Source organism: Pelophylax lessonae, assembly GCF_965119305.1.
Source record: "Pelophylax lessonae genome assembly, chromosome: 1".
Lineage (NCBI taxonomy): Eukaryota > Metazoa > Chordata > Amphibia > Anura > Ranidae > Pelophylax > Pelophylax lessonae.
Genome location: NC_138768.1, coordinates 346,382,139 through 346,399,862, shown reverse-complemented (window position 1 = coordinate 346,399,862; position 17,724 = coordinate 346,382,139). Strand labels below are relative to the sequence as shown.

The 17,724-nt window shown below is 43.8% G+C and overlaps 1 protein-coding gene across 2 annotated transcripts in view; it reads right to left on the bottom strand.

The window, feature by feature from the left end:
- FANCC (FA complementation group C) overlaps positions 1 to 17,724 on the bottom strand; it is a 484,570-nt gene that overhangs the window by 401,310 nt on the left and 65,536 nt on the right. The window contains exon 4 of one of the 2 annotated variants that reach the window (XM_082267759.1): positions 5,102 to 5,196. In XM_082267759.1, coding sequence (XP_082123885.1) covers positions 5,102 to 5,196 — 95 coding nt within the window. The remainder of the gene's footprint in view (positions 1 to 5,101; positions 5,197 to 17,724) is intronic. The other variant, XM_082267760.1, reaches the window with a different exon arrangement.

Genomic DNA, 17,724 nt, shown 5'->3' with positions numbered 1-17,724 from the left:
CGTGGCCAGTCCGGAGCCACCAGAATCACCAGTGTTTGTTCCGAGGCCAACCTGCGAAGGAACCTGGACAACAACTGAATCGGAGGAAAGGCATAGATCAGACGATACTGATGCCAAGGCACCACCAGCGCATCAGCCAGAGGCATCAGCCAGAGGATCACGCGTTCTTGCCACGAACCTTTCCACCTTGTGGTTTAGCCGAGCAAACAGATCCACATCCGGGGATCCCCACTTCGCACACAGCATTTGAAATACCTCCGGGTGCAGGGACCATTCCCCCTGGTCCAGGGTCTGGCGGCTCAGATAATCAGCCTTCCAATTCGCCACACCCGGAATGTGAACTGCCGATATCGCCGGGACAGGAGTCTCGGCCCAAGACAGAATACTGGTCACTTCCTGGGCCACCCAGGCACTCCTGGTGCCCCCTTGGTGGTTGATGTACGCCACCGCAGTGGCATTGTCCGTCTGCACCCATACAGGACGGCCCTGAAGATGATCCGACCAGTGGAGCAGGCACAGCCTGATCGCTCTCAATTCCAATATGTTTATCGGAAGGGAGGATTCCTCCTCCGACCAAGTGCCCTGGGCAGACAGGTCCCCAGGACGCCACCCCAGCCCGACAGGCTGGCATCCGTGGTAATCACCGTCCACAGTAACGGCCGGAAGGATTTTCCTTCTGATACAGCCGGGGACTGAAGCCACCACAAGAGACCCATTCTGGTTTGGCGACTCAGAGACACTCTCAGGTCCAAGGACTGAGGCAGTCTGTCCCACCTGGCCAGGATCTCCGGTTGGAGAAATCGCTTGTGAAACTGTGCAAATGGTATTGCCTCTAAGGATGACACCATCAACCCCAGGGACCGCATACAGGTCCTGAATGACTAGGATTCGTTGTCCCTGAGGGACCTGACCTCGGACTGCAGGGTCCGGAGCTTGTCCTCCGGTAAGAACACTTTTGCTTGGGCAGAGTTCAGAACCATTCCCAAATACGGGAGACGAACCGATGGAGACAAGGTCGACTTCTGAACGTTGATGGTCCATCGAAATCCTGGAGTGTCTGGACCGTAGTGGACAGATCGCACAGCAGGCTCTGACTGGCACTCGATCTTAACAGGAGATTGTCCAGATATCCCAAGACCGCAATGCCCTGTGCCCAAAACAGGCCCAGAACAGGTGCCAACACTTTGGTAAAAACCCTTGGAGCCGAAGCGAGACCGAAAGGTAACGCCACAAACTGATAATGATCCTCCGCGATAGCAAAGCGGAGGTACCTCTGACGATCCTCGAAAATGGGGATGTGTAAATACGCATCCTTCAGATCGATAAAGACCAGGAATTCGCCTGGACTCAGGGAGGCCACCACCGAGCGGAGCGATTCCATGCGGAACTTTCGAACACGCAGGAAGCGGTTCAGAGCTTTTAAGTCCAGAATTGGATGCACGTTGCCCTCCTTTCTGGGCACAGTGAACAGATTCGAGTAAAACCCCCGAAATCTGTCCCGATGTGGCACCGGGACGATTACCCCCTGGGCGAGCAGATCCTGCACCGCCCGATGAAGATCGTGCAACCGATCTGGGGTCAAATGAAGATTTGGGGGAAAGAATCCGCCGGTCGCGAAAGGAATTCGATCTTGTACCCTGATCGAATGATTTCCTGAACCCATCTGTCCGGAATTCAGAGCAGCCAAGGTTGGAGGAAACCGCGCAAACGTCCCCCCACCCCTGAAACGGGTGAGGGCGCCCTTATGGCAGAGGCGGACTGAGCCGCCGCACCAGCGTGGCCGGATTTTGGTTTGCCACCCTGGCCCTTGAAGGGTTTACCCTTGTTCTGCGCCTTGAAGGCACGAAAGGACCCCTGATTTGGTTTAAAGGCGGGGCCCCGCTTGCTGCGGAAAAACTTGCCCTTAGGATTCTGGGGCAGCAGAGTGCTCTTGCCCCCAGTGACCCCCTTAACCAATTCATCCAGGGAGTCTCCAAAAAGGCGAGACCCCGCATAGGGAAAGTCAGCCACCGTCTTTCAGGATTTCTGGTCAGCCGACCAACTTTTCAACCAGATCAGTCGACGGTTAAGCACCGCGACACTGTACAGGCGCGCAGCTAATGGGGCCTCATTTAAGGCCGCATCGCACAGATACATGACCCCTTGATAAACCTGGTCCACCATCTCCAAGGTAGCAGGGGGAGCAGAATCCGCCACAAGGGCGCGTCTTATCGCCTTGGTCCAATCCACCACAGCCTGAACCACCATGACAGAGGCAAAAATAGGTTCTAACATGGAACCTGCCACCATGTAAGAATGGCGGGCAAGCGATTCCAGCCTCCTATCCGTAGGATCCCTAAATACCGGCGAATCTTCGGTGGGAACCAGGGTAGCCTTGTTCAATCTGGCCACAGTGTGATCCACTTGAGGAGCCACACACCAGCGCAAAACCGTAGGAGACGCAAAAGGGTAATGAAGTTGAAACCTCTTTGGCACCTTGGCACCGTGAAGGTGTGTTTTAAACTGCGCCATTGCTCATTCACTGTGTGATGAAACTCAGCAGGGCAAGGAAAAACCTGCGCCGTCTTGCGGGTCCTGTGTGTACCAAAAGAGGACACAACGCCCGGAGGATTGGGCTCATCCTCTAAATGTAGTGTTTCTTTCGCGGCAAGAATCAGCGCATCCATAGCTGCGCGTTCCTCGGGCGTCCCAGGGGGGGAATGATCCACCCCTGCAACCTCCGCCTCCCCCTCAGACTGAGAAGAGCGAGACCCTTCAAGGGGTACGCTACCCTACAGCAACCATGTCCTAGGCCTTTTTCTAGCAGCACGTTCAGTCATCAGCACATCCATTTTGGACACCAAAGTCACCACTACAGCAGGCAAATTAGTCAAGAGTAGAGGATTCAGAGGAACCTGAATCCCCCACCAAAGCTGAAGGAAATTTGCTGTCCTGGGATTCCATTGCAAAAAAGTTTTTTTTTTTTGTAAGGTACTGGCCCTTTAAGCGCGCCGCGGACCCGCGCAGCACACCGCTACAATGACTGTGGAAACACAGACCCCCCGCAGGGACAAACTGAAAGCCAGGAAGAGTGTACAAGGGAAGACAAAAGGACAGCAGAACAGAAGTGTGTTACCACCGCAGTCGGTCGCTCCTGTGTGAAAGAGGGAAGTGATGTCACCGCCAGACACTGAACTGAGGCTGCAGGCTAAGGAAAAATGGTTGCCTATAGGAAATAATGGGAGGCTTCAGTAAAATGGCCGCCGACATGTGCTCGGAACGATCGTTTGCCAGACACAAGATGGCACCGCAAGGCGCCAAAATACACTACATACCATGCTGTATAAGCGCCCATAGTGAAGCCAGACATGCTGCCCACACCTAAAATGGCGGACCGGCGGGTTTTAACCCCACAGCGGTCGCCGCACGTGTCTGTATCTCCAAGCACCCTAAAGTGACACAGGAGAGGGACCCCCAAAAACATCCACACAGCGCTGGCTGTGAGAGAAAAAACCCCCGCAGGGACCGGGAGTAGGGAGCCTAAAACGCACAGACATAAGGGGACAACACAGGACTGCCAGCCCCAGACAGAGGCCCCACACAGAGTGTACTTACCTGTACTCGATGGCGTGGGGTGCCTCATATCAAACGGGAAACCGCCCGCCCTCAGATGGCAGGGGAGTGCCGTCAGCCAAAAAGCGCAGGACACCAGTAGTTCACTGACGAACCGTGGATGTGTCCGGTAAGGTAGCCACCTCACAGGCTGCATCCCTGAGGACAGGGATGGGTCGTTTGCGAGGCCAGGGCAAACACATAGCCTGCTAAACACTCAGTGGCGGGCTGGGATTCCATCTGACCCTCTGTCCTGGAGAACCAGGACGACCAGTCCGATTCCCAGCTCCGCAAACGCCGTCTTCATCCGAAGATCCAACTAACTAACGCTGACAAAATAAACAGCTAGTAATGCAAAGAAAAAATGACATTTGCAGAAAATAAAATCATAAAATAGAAGAAGAAGGCTGAGACTGTAGCCCCAGCACAGGGAAGCCTATTTACTCCTTAACTAGGCAAAAGACAAACTGAGTTGGGATGGCTATTGCAGGGGGGTATTGGACCAGTGGGACAGCCCCCATGGGTGTGTCTATGTAAATGCTTTGTTTTTTAACAAGTCTTATGCCTAGCTACTCCTGTGGAGAGGAAGTCAATACCCATTGGTGAAGACTGTATGAGTGGGCGGCGACTGTCGGAGGAAGTAAAAGAAAGAAAAGTTTTATTGCTACATGTAATGAAGTCTCATCTACAACACCATTCTCTGTGCTATTAATGCTTTCTGTTGGGGCACAGGAGGCATAGCTAGGCTGTATTGTAGTTAGGTTACTATTGTTTTTGATTATTTTCTTTTTTGTACAATTATTGAAAAATTCAATAAACATGTCTTAAAAAAAAAAAGAGAGAGAGAGAAAAGAAACTGTATATTTGTGGGCCAGGTAGCACCATTCATATTCCATAGTCAATCTAAGGGAAATTAAAGCCCCTTAATTGCACAGGGAACGAACTAAAGATTGTGTAGAAAATAGTGCTCAAGAAAACATTTAAAGCCTGCTGGCAGGTTTATATATTGAGTAAAGTGAGCAGACTTTTTTTTAAGAAACGTAAATAGTAGAAAATACAGACAAGTATTAAAGAACTGAGGAGTACTCCCTGCAACTAAACTAATGGTGAAAAAAACTTGATTATGTCTTCTGAGGTTTTTTGTTTTTTTTTTACACAGAGGTGCTTTTTAAACTTTTTGCTGCCATGAACATAAGGGTTACAGCGGAGCAGAACTGCACACAGCTGGTCGGCTAAGTAACCTTTACTACAGCTGCATTTTCTAATCCTTTAGCGACCATGAATGTACACTTAAATTGTATCTGACACTTTATGGGGAATAAGAAGTGCTTGAGACAAACTTGGGTCTGAGGCTTTTATCACAATGAGCCATTTTACTGAAAATCAATGGTTGTGTTGAAGCCAGCTTTAACTTCATGATGAAGAAACATTATAAACATACTAATTCATAAATAACACAGTCCTAGCATAAAGGGATATAACAATGGACCTGCAGGTGGAGTACTTTTACCTTAATCCAGCTGTTGGCTTTAATTTCTATTGCATTCTGAGGTTCACTACTGTATAAGCGGGCCAAGCAACACATCAAAACCTTGCGGGTGTCTTCTAAGATAAGCAAAAACAAAATAAAAATATAACAAAGCTGTGATCTGCAGCAATGTAAAACAAGAAGGATGTAAATTTTACTTTTTCCATCTGCATAGCTTTGTGCTCATGTGAACAGGTAGAACAGCTGAATCATACTGCTGCAATACACACATTTACTGCTGCAAAACACACATTTACCGCAAGATATTTCATTACATATGTGAACCAGGTATGTGAATCTAACAGTGTACTTTTGGGAGGTTTGGGGATTCTTCTGCTGGCTATAATTTTTATCTAAGACTCGGTTCACACTGGGGCGGCACGACTCCTTACTACTTCGGGGGCGACTTGTGAATTCCCATGCACCACGACTTCGGAGCGACTTGCATGGACTTCACATAATGGAAGTCTATGCAAGTCGCTCCGAGGTCGCCCCGAAGTAGTACAGGACCCTTTTTCTAAGTCGGAGCGACTTGTGTCACTCCTATTAGAACGGGTCCTGTAGCAGTCAATGGACCGCGAGGGAGCACGACTTGTCAGGCTGACAAGTCACCTGACAAGTCGCGCTAGTGTGGATCGAGACTAAGTGTAATAAAGTTTAATATTTTAGGAAATTTAAAAAAAAATGTATAAACATAATAATATAACTGGCAAGACAGTATCAATACAGCACCCAAGATAAATTCCTTGATGCTCCACACAAAACTAATAAAAATGTAACAACAGGTATATTAGGCACTCAAAGGGCTTCCAGAGATGAACTAGGAAGGCCTTGTGAAAGACGTAACTTGCAATAACTTCTGTGCAAGAAAGCTAATTTAATGTCCACCTTCCATTGCCAGTTTTAATAATATGTTTATACATTATTTATCATTTCTTAAAATAGTACACTAGGATAGGAAATCTAGTCAGCAGAAGAATCGCTAAATGTGTTAAAAGTACTCCTTCAGGTACATATACCTGGAACAGAACCTATGATATGCTTTTTACTGTAAATGCAAAAGCCTTAGATTCTAGTGAAAAAAATGCTGTAAGGCAGGAGAACATTAAAAATAATGCCATTCATTTTTAATCAATAAACTGCCTAGAAAGTACAGTAAAGAGAAACAAAAATATCAATGAAATCAATGTTTGGTGTGACAACTCTTTGTCTTTAACACAGCAAAAACTTGTATGCGGTTTCTGAAAATGATTGTAGGGTACGCAAGCACCTTGCAGAACTGGATAGGTTTTCACCACAGGCACAGACTTAGGTTGTTTTATGTAATTTTGTCTTTGAAAGTAGTCCCAGTAATGTTAGGATCAGTGCTCTATGTGGGTTATACTATCTGTAGGATTCCCTGCTCATCTTTCTCTGCAGATAGTTCTTTATGATTTTAGCCATGTGTTTGTGGTAAATGTCATACTAAAGAATTAAGTTGGGACTGATCAGACACCTTCCTAGTAATACTGCATAATCCAAAAGGATCTGCCTGTATTTCTCACCAGTAGGGATGCACCAATACCATTTTTTACCACTGAGTACCGATACATTTTTTTAAGTACTTACCGATACCCATCACCAATATTCACTTATTGGGATTTGTTTGTACCAAAGACATGTAGCAGAATACATTTTGGCTTAAAAACCCAATGGTGATTAAATACCACCAAAAGGCAGGTCTATTTGTAAAAAAAAAAAAAGATATAAATGTATCTGAAAAAAAAAAAAAGAGAACTGGCCATTGGTGTGTGTGGACCTCTGCAGGGCACTGCATAGCCCAAAGTGAAAGGAAAGACTTCAGTGAAGGTCTGCAAGTGACAGCCCCTATTTGCCTGTGACAATCAAAGGCTGGCATCAGATCTGATCTGCTGCTCCAGAAAGCCCCTAGAAGAAGTGTGCTGTGATCGCACAGCCTGTTATTGTTCCATTCCTCTTGCCCCTGTGCACCCAGCCTAACACAGTTATGGGAAAGTTTGCATGTGCAGAGGCTGCAGGACTCGTACAACTGCAATGACAGGTAGCGATGGGAGTTTCTCCTGAAAAGTGCAGGGCAGGGAGGAGCGCACAGTCCTGTCCTAATCCCCGGTAATACAGTGCTGGCTCAGGGCACGTAGGCTGCACATGGGTGCAGGCAGTTGGGTAAGAAGGACATGCACTTAGAACAATGATCCCCACTGCCGGGCACCCAACCCACACATGCAGCCGGCTCCCTATTTAGCAATGCTGTGCACCCCCCATATATACTTTCCTCTCACCACATCGAACTGTAACCCCTAGAGCCCATGGGACTCAGGTTCTGGTATCTTTCGGGCACCCCCCCCCCACAGGGTCTTATTCAGTTCCTGCCGGAAGAATCCTGGGGGTGTGTTGGAGGACATTTCTGCTGCAAACCTGGGCTCTCACGAACACTTGGACAGCTGAAGTGTCATCAGATGTTAGGGATCAGTGTTGGGGGGTAACTAGTTACAAAGTAACGGATTACAGAAACTACATTACTTTTTTTGGTAACGAAGTAACGTAACTAGTTACAATACTAATATTGGTAACTACACTACTTTACTAGGCTATAGGAGGTAGGAGGTAACTACTTTACTAGGCTATAGGAACACGCTTTCCTGCGTTACCCAAGCCATGCGATACAATCGTTATTTCGAAGAATAGAGAGGGATGAAGTTTATGACTTTTTGTTGCACTTTGTTTTATTCTGTTTTTTCAGGTTTTGTTCTCACGTTTCCCAAAGCCTGTGTTTATACAATAAACTCTATGCAGAAAGAGTGTCATGTATCTTCTTCTACACGGTCAATTAAGAAAGAGGAAAGTAAAGTAATAAGTAGTGTAGTTAGTTTTCAAATGCAGTAACTAGTAAAGTAATCTCATTACAATTTACAGAAGTAACTAGTAACTAGTTACATTTTTTGAGTAACTACCCCAACACTGTTAGGGATGCAGCGGTCCCACTCCTTAACAACCAATTATTGCCGGCATTCTTTTCTTTACACTTCAAGTGTTAGCGGGGAACTCCAGCTGAAAGCTGAAAGAACCAAGCTCGAAGTTATCGGTTCCGGATATCGGAGCATATGCACGAGTACCTGCAAATGCCTAATATCGGCACCAATACCGGTGCAACCCTACCCATCAGTGAAAAGGGAAACTTTATTTTTATTAGAACTCAAACTCTGTTCTCAGAAATTCAGCCCCAGATTTGTAAGGAAAGGCCACCTTGCTTCAATGTTTGAAGACATTTATTCATGTACTGTTCCTCATCCCTTATGGTGGTCAAATTGTGTTTTGTTGAAGCCAAGTATTTCACATTTTGATTAAATAGTGTAGAGCTCCTGCTGCCATTTTTCTGAACCCCAGACTTAAATTTATATGCATTTTGGTTGATATTCTTCCAGAAAGGCCACTTCTGGTAACACATTTCTGAGTTGTAGTTGCTGTCAGTTCAGTGGTAACAACAGTACTGGATATTATCTGACTTTGAAGTGATATAAACTTGCATTTTTCGCTTGCTGCACTTGGTTTTGTGGCCTGTTTTTTTGGTTTTAGCAGAAGTGCCTTGAAAGTACATCTGCAAAAATTCCGCTAAAAGACCCTGACAATACAAAATGACCACTTTATGTTTTGTCATTGTGCTCACACTGTAGGCAACCACCAAACCATGGGAGGGGGGGGGGGGGGTTCTTTTATAGATTGCCTAACATATTTACTATGTAAGGGCCAGCTTCTGTCCTTAAATATGAGAAATTCATGAAGAATGTTGTAGATACTCATTAAGAAAATGGTCTCACTAGCAAGACAAGTGAAGTAACTTTTAACAAATTCATGTGTGTGTTTTTTAGAATATTGCAATGTAATTTGTATATATTTTTATTTCATCGTGAATCTCATTCTTGTTGTACTATAATAGGCATTTCTACAAATTGAGGAAGCAGATTTCTGTGAAGTGAGTTGAGAAAATGACCCCGTCCCACTGTGTAATACAGCAGATTATCTGAATATTTAATGAACCCATGTTAAAGAACCTGTAAATAGGTAAACTTGATAAACAGTGGTATATACTAGGCACATGCATGGGGATAAATTGTCGGTCCACAAATGTATCTATACGTGTGCTGTTACACAATGTCTCTTATGTGTTTATATCAAGCTTTTTAATCCTTTATATATTTAGTTTGTGTGATTCCGTAGCACAATAAAAGTCCTGGTGTTCTTACATGTTTCTTTGAAATTCTTCTTGGGCTGTCCAGTAAAATATTCCCAATGCACACATGGAAATGGCTCTAGAGCAACTGGGTGCTGCAGCGACCCACAGCTGGGGACCTGTATTAGCACAGATTAAGAGATATGTTGCCAGCACACCAAGGATATTTAAGATAACGTTTTGCAGACGGAATTACATCACAGCTTAAATACGTATCGGAGCTATGCAGTACTACTTCTTAAGTCATGATGTCACACTTCAATATTATTTTTTTAATGCTATCTCAAAGATCCTTTGTGTGCTGGCGACATACCTCCTAATCTTCTTGGGATGTGGTACTTACACCATTTCTCAGCCCTTGTAACTTACATTTTTTTTCATATAAAAATCATGTGAGCAAAAACAATAGCATATGCCAGTAAATTTCCCTCTACTAACAGAGCTACTGTCAAACCAGGATAGATTACATTTGGAGTTTGTTATCCATACTTTCCAGGTCAAGTTAATTTTATTGAGGGTGCTGTTTTTATACACTTTCATTCTTTTCATTACACATTGCATATTACAATCTCTGATCATGTCTCTTTTTTTTTTCTATAATGATCAAACTAAAAGTTGTAGGAATTTTATTTGTGAAATGTAAAAAGGCTAGTTCAATTTATAGGGTTATGTGTTTAACCACTTTCCAACCGTCAGCCACATATATACTGCAGCAAAGTGGCGTTATTGTGTGAAGCGACGTAGCTGTACATCGTTCAATAGCCACTATATAGCAGCATTGCCCTGCCGTAGGCACAATCACACTGTGATTGGCTAGCGGGGATGTCGATCAACAGGTCCGGCGGACCCGATGTGTGTCGGCCACCCGCTATCATCCCCAGGAGAGGCAAGGCAAATCGCCTTTCTGCAAGGGGACAAGATGGAGATCTTGTGTTACTGCTAAGAAGGAACCAGGCTCTCTGTCTTTTTCCAATCAGTGTAACCCCCTACAGTTAGTAAGCACCCCTAGGGACACACTTAACCCTTTGATCAACCCCTTCCCTGCCAGGGTCATTAGTGCAGTGACGGTGCTTTTTTTTTTTTTTTTTTAGCACTGATCATTGTATTACTGTCACTGGTCCACAAGAAATAGCAAAAGTGTCAGTTAGATGTCCGATTTGTCTGCCCCAATGTAGCAGTACCTCTAAAAATCGCTGCTCGCTGCCATTACTAGTAAAAACATAAAAATTCCAGTCCAGAAGTGGTTAAATAACTGGTTTTAGTATGATTGATGATATAATTAAAATTAAATATAAATTAAACAGAACAAATGATCACACTATATATGGCCTCTTCCTTTGTATGCTTGCTGGTGGAGACATTTCATGTAAACATCAGAGGACAGCTCAGTGATTGAAAAGGCAGCTTTCATCTTTCTGGGATCTCAAAATGCAACTGCCATATTTGTGATAGTGTGGCATTATCTTTTGGTGAGTGCAGATCAGTGTTAATTTCGTCAACTAAAACCGACTAAAACGTTTTCGTCGACTAAGTTAACACAATTTTAGTCGACTAAAATACGACTAAAACTAAAACAATTCAGATGACTAAAATACGACTAAAACTAAAATTGCATTTTAGTCTTAAGACTAAAATACGACTAAAACTAAAATGGCATTTTAGTCAAAAGACTATAACTAAAACTAAATCGAAATTTGCTGCCAAAATTAACACTGGTGCATGCTGAAAGCTTAATACCACCATAAATAATAACATATTCGATTTTTCACTCCAGGACCAGCAGTAGTATATAATGAGTTTGGAAATTGTAGAGAAATGCTTAAATAATGCATTACAAATTACAATTGAACTACACCCATTCGATTATAGATGACTAAAATGAGTTTTAGTCGACTAAAATGTAGGACGTTTTAGTCGACTAAAATATACTGGAGTATTAGTCGACTAAATACGACTAAAACTAAAACACTTTCAGAAGACTAAAATGGGACTAAAACTAAAATGCCATTTTAGTCCTAAGACTAAGACTAAAACTAAATTGAAATTTGCTGCCAAAATTAACACTGGTGCAGATCCATGTGGGTGGAGGACAGCACATGGTGTTTGTGTTGGAGTTTTAAGGATTTTTTTTTTTTTTTTGGTCCCCATGGTGATGCTATATTTCTTTCTTTTTTTTGGGGATATTGTATCATGTTGTATCAGTTTCAACCTATTCTAGGACACTATTGAATTCTTTGGGCGTTTATGTACACATTAATTACTGCTATTTATTTTGGTTTAATATTAGTTTAGGTAATAAAATTTTTATCTTAAATCATTCTATGCATTAAATAAAAAAAACTGTGTCTAGCAGCCCCCCTCAGCCCCCCTAATACACACCAGAGGTCCATCTAGAGATCCCGGGATTTTGCAAGGATGACTTGGCTGCCCGAGACTCCCCCTCCTTATTGGCTGAGATAGCAGTACAGCACAATTGGCTCCCACTGCTGTCAATCAAAGTCAGTCAGCCAATGAGGATAAAAAGGGGCGGGGCATGACTCCAAAGTAGTGAGTGTACAGTATTTATAACAGTGTAAATTTGATGTCCCCTCAAAATAACTCAACAAATCCATTAATGTCTAAACCTCTGGCAACAAAAGTGAGTACACTCTTAAGTGGACGTGCTGGAACTGGAGAGAGTCCAGAGAAGGGCAACAAAAACAATTAGGGGAATGGAGGGCATCAGCTATGAGGAAAGACTACAAGCACTGAACTTATTCTCTGTGGAGAAAAGACGCTTGAGGGGGGATATGATATCAATGTACAAATACTGTACTGGCGACCCTAGCATAAGGAACAAACATTTAGAGAAAGGGAATACATTAAGACACGTGGCCACTCACTAAAACTAGAGGAAAAACAGTTTAACCTTAAAATACGTAAGGGGTTCTTCACTGTCAGAGCAGTAAGGATGTGGAATTTGCTTCCACAAGCAGTCGTATCAGCAGGGAGCATCGATAGTTTCAAAAAAACTATTAGATGGGCTCCTTAAAGACCACAACATACAGGTGTATACAATGTACGATTAACAGAGAACACACACACACATCATAGGTTGAACTGGATGGACTGATGTCTTTTTTCAACCTCACAAACTATGTAACTATGCAAGTGAAAATGTCCAAATTGGGCCCAATTAGCCATTTTCCCGGTGTCATGTGACTCATGAGTGTTACAAGGTCTCAGGTGTGAATGGGGAGCAAGTGTGTTAAGTTTGGTTTTATCGCTCTCACTCTCCCATACTGGTCACTGGAAGTTCAACATGGCACCTCTTGGCAAATAACTCTCTGAGAATCTGGAAAAAAGATCTGTTGCTCTACATAAATATGGCCTAGGCTATAGGTTTGCCAAGACCCTGAAACTGAGCCGGAGCACTGTGGCCAAGACCATACAGCCTGTCAGTGCTCAAACCATACGCCGTAATCTGCATCAAATTGGTCTGCGTGGCTGTCGTCCCAAAGGGAAGCCTGTTCTAAAGATGATGCACAAGAAAGCCCGCAAACAGTTTGCTGAAGACAAGCAGACTAAGGACATGGATTACTGGAACCATATCCTGTGGTCTGTTGAGACCAAGATAAACGTATTTGGTTCAGATGGTGTCAAGCGTGTGTGGCGGCAAGCAGGCGAGGAGTACAAAGACAAGTGTGTCTTGCCTACAGTCAAGCATGGTGGTGGGAGTGTCATGGTCTGGGGCTGCATGAGTGCTGCAGACACTGAGGAGCTACAGTTCATTACCACTTCTGGACCGGAAGATTTTCCCCCTTAATGACCAGGCCCTATTTTGCGATTCGGCACTGCGTTACTTTAATGGACAATTGCGCGGTTGTGCGATGCTGTACCCAAACTAAATTTATGTCCTTTTTTTTCCCCACAAACTGAGCTTTCTTTTAATGGTATTTGATCACCTGTGCGATTTTTATTTTTTGCGTTCTAAACAAAAAAAGAGCGACAAATTTGAAAAAAAATATATATATATTTTTCACTTCCTGCTATATAACATTCCCAAAAAAAAATTTTAGGCCAATTTGTATTCTTCTACATATTTTTTGGTAAAAAAAAAAATTACAATAAGTGTATTTTGATTGGTTTGCGCAAAAGTGATCGTATCTTTTAACTACGGGAAAGATTTGTCATTTTTTATTTATTTATTTTTACTAGTAATTGCGGCGATCTGCGATTTTTTGCGGGACTGCGACATTGCGGCGCACAGATGGGACCCCTAACTGACATTTTTGACACTTTTGGAGGTACCAGTGACATTACTACAGTAATCAGTGCTAAAGATATGTACTGTTACTGTAATAATGACATTGGCAGGGAAGGGGTTAACCGTATAGGTGATCAAGGGGTTAAATGTGACCCTAGGGGAGTGATTCTAACTGCAGGGGGGGCATGGTTTCTGAGATGACCACAGAGACATGTGATTCTATATAGCAGGATCACATGAGCTCTGCGATCATCCCCGGGAGAAGGACGGTCTGTGTTTACAACAGCCGACCATCCTTCTCTCTTAGCGGGGAACGATTGCAGGTGCCGCCTGACACACGCGCCAGATTCCCCGCTGATGATCGGGGGCGGGAGTGCACTGCTGGCGGCGCGCATTTGCCCCCCAGCTCCTCTGAGGCGAGCGATGTAGGTCTACGTCGTTTTGCCTGCCCGAGCCACCCTCCCGCAGTGAATAGGCAGCGGGTGGTCGGGAACTGGTTAAGGGAATCATGAATGCCAACATGTACTGTGACATACTGAAGCAGAGCATGATCCCCTCCTTTCAGTGACTGGGCCACAGGGCAGTATTCCAACCCCAAACACACCTCCAAGACGACCACTGCCTTGCAAAAGAAGCTGAGGGTAAAGGTGATGGACTTGCCAAGCATGTCTCTAGACCTAAACCCTAATGAGCATCTGTGGGGCATCGTCAAACGGAAGGTGGAGGAGCGCAAGGTCTCTAACATCCACCAGCTCCGTGATGTCGTCATGGAGGAGTGGAAGAGGACTCCAGTGGCAACCTGTGAAGCTCCGGTGAACTCCATGCCCAAGAGGGTTAAGGCAGTGCTGGAAAATAATGGTGGCCACACAAAATAATGATACTTTGGGCTCAATTTGGACATTTTCACTTAGGGGTGTACTCTTGTTGCCAGCGATTTAGACATTAATGATTGTATTTTAAGTTATTTTGAGAGGACAGCAAATGTACACTGTTATAATAGCTGTACACTCACTACTTTACATTGTAGCAAAGTGTCATTTCTTCAGTGTTGTCACATAAGATATAATAAAATATTTACAAAAATGTGAGGGTTGTACTCACTTTTGTGAGATACTGTACCTGAAAAAGTATCAATTTGGAAGTGAAAGTTAAACCTTTAATTAATCGAACGGCAAAACGTTTCTGTTAAGTAAAATGTCTGACTGCTTTTATCGCCCTGGCTGCCCAAAGAGCTGGTTCTGGCAAGGCAATGAAATGTGAAAACTGAGGGTAAAGCCACAGCGGAAAGTAAGGAATAACTTTAGCCCCCATATGGTGTATGAGTTTTGGGGCTTGCCCTGATGCAATTGTTGCAGCTATTATTAAGCCAGTGATAGTATGCAGAGCCTGAGGACCCCTGGAAATCATGAAAGCGACCTCACACTGTGGCGGAATCACTATCATCTCCCACCAGTCACCTGTAAGCAAAGACCACTTGACCTGCCAGATAATACTTATAAAGGTCAGGTAATGCCAAACTCCCCTGTCCCATATGTTTTGTAGGGCTCTGATCTCAATTCATAGTTGGGATGATGGCAAAAGAAAGGAATTGAACACCCCATTAATCTTCCTAAAGTAAGAATGGTGCACCCATATCTCGGCATACCTCAAAAAAAATGAAAAACTGGCAGAATCTTTATTTTTAGAAGAATATGATATCAATGTTTAACAATACTAGAGAATGTGAATGAGGGAACCCATTGCTCCCAGGCTCTCCAAAAATTTGAAAGGGCAGGATGAAAATTAAAGTTGTTTCTAAGGAGTAATAAACCATTTATGCAAACGTTTCAGGAATAATCCCCAGTGATTATTACAGTGTGCCTTTCAAATCAGAATGGATTACTTTCTACCCATTTAGTGGCTGGATAAGATTTTCAATATTTCTGCTTCCTGTTTGAGTAGAGTATATTTTTTATTTTTTTTATTAAATTAGGGAAATGCTTTTGTGAGCACTCGGGGGAATATTTAAAAACTGGAATATACGTAATATGAGCAATGAAAGAACTTACCTAGAGTGGTATGAATATGGAATACAAAGTTCCCATATTAGTAAGGTAAAACGTTTTAGGGAATGTGTAGAGATTTTGCATTGTACATATTCCCTGTTTGGTTCAGGAGATAGGATTCAAATTTGAAATACAGTATTCCAGAATTTCAATAGGTATCAGAGTCCATCTGAAATTTAGGGAGGTTAAGGTTAAACTGTTTCTATGATAAGAGTGTGGCTTGAATGGTAGGGCATTCAAATGCAGGAATTCCTGAGCCCAATTTAATAGCAAGTAACAGGACTTTCAAATTCCTTTCATTCCTCATCTGTTATTCCACACCTACTCAAGTAAGTGGTGAAGGCTGCCACCAGTATTTACTGTATGCCACCAGTATGCAAACTGTATAGTTTGCTGAATCTGCAATTACGTTTTTGCATGATTTGCGATGTATTGTTTTTAAATTTCTGTAATTTAAAAAAAGCCATGGGTAAGAGGCAAGGTCTTACTTTTAAGAATGACCTGATATTCCCTATACAAACTGCATTACAATTTTGGAAAATAGGCAGGTGTTATTTACACAAGGTCATCACATGCTAATTTATGGAAACCTTAACATTTCCCAATGATAATTAATTTTAGAATTTATCATTTAGGAGAAAAATGGGATGAAAATGGTAATGGTCTTACCATAAAATCCTTTTCTCTGATGTTCATTGACAGACACAGCTCCAGAATCTTCTTGACCATTGGGTTATGCTGCCCCCTACAGGAGTAGGAAACTAGGTAGGAAAAAGCTTTACCACGACAACGGGGCAGTCCCAGAGGGTATACTCCCACTTCCTGCCATAGGCACTCAGTTTATTTGCAAGCCACGTCAGAAGAAAAAATAACCCAACTCAATAGAGGGGGTGGGTGCTGTGTCCATCAATGAACATCAGAGAAAAGGATTTTACGGTAAGACAAAAATCCAATTTTCTCATTCGTTCATTAACGAATACAGCTTCAGAATCTTCTTGACCATTGGGATGTCCCAAAGCAGTGTCAAACATGAGGTGTGGGAAAAAACACAACAGAAAAAAATTCCCAAAAGGCTAAACCTAGCCAATCAGGTAACATGGAGCTCACCTGAAAAAAACATACACCCTCAAAAGGACTAATCCTCTCAAACAGCAGCCTGCAAAATGTTGCGGTCAAAAGCAGCATCCGCAGATGCCAGCACATCTATTGTATCAAATTTTGTAAAAGTGTGCACAGACGACCAGGTGGCCACCTTGCCCACCTGCACCACTGACGCCTGATAGCGGAAGGCCCAAAAGACACTAAGCACCCATGTAAAAAGCGCCTTAACAGGGAATGGAGGAACCTGACCCTTGATGGAATATGCCTGCACCACCGCTCGTCTTGTCCATCTGGAAATGGTCGCAGCAGACGCGACCAACCCTTTGCGAGGTCCATCCATAAGGACAAATAGTAAGGCTGATTTGCTAAACGACTCGGTTGCCACAAGGTATACCCTGATCGCCCGACCCACATCCAGAGAGTGCAAGGCAATCTCCTTAAGATGTTCAGGCTTAGAACACAGGGAAGGCAACACAATGTCCTTAATCAGATGGAAACCAGAAACAACCTTAGGAAGGAACGACTGACAAGGGTGAAGCACCCCCTTATCTCTGTGAACCACCAAATAAGGCGAATGACAAGACAACACCGCCAGCTCTGACACCCTGCGGGCAGAAGTAATAGCTACCAAGAAGGCTACCTTCTGGAACAATGTCAATAGAGGAACCTAGCAAATATTTCTGAAAGGCGGGTACTGGAGAACCGACAGCACCAAATTGAGATCCACGGAGGCAACGGAGACTGTACTGGGGAGTCAAGTGGCGAACCCCCTGAATAAAGGTGCGAACCAAAGAACGTTTAGCCAAAGGACGACAAAAGAAAACCTGTCCCTCAATGGTACTCAAGGCCAGGTGATGCTCAACACCTTGTCGGAGGAATGCCAAAATCCGAGCCACCGAAATGGAATGGAGATAAACCCCAAGAGACTCACACCATGCAATGTACGCCTTCCACCGCGATGGTAAAA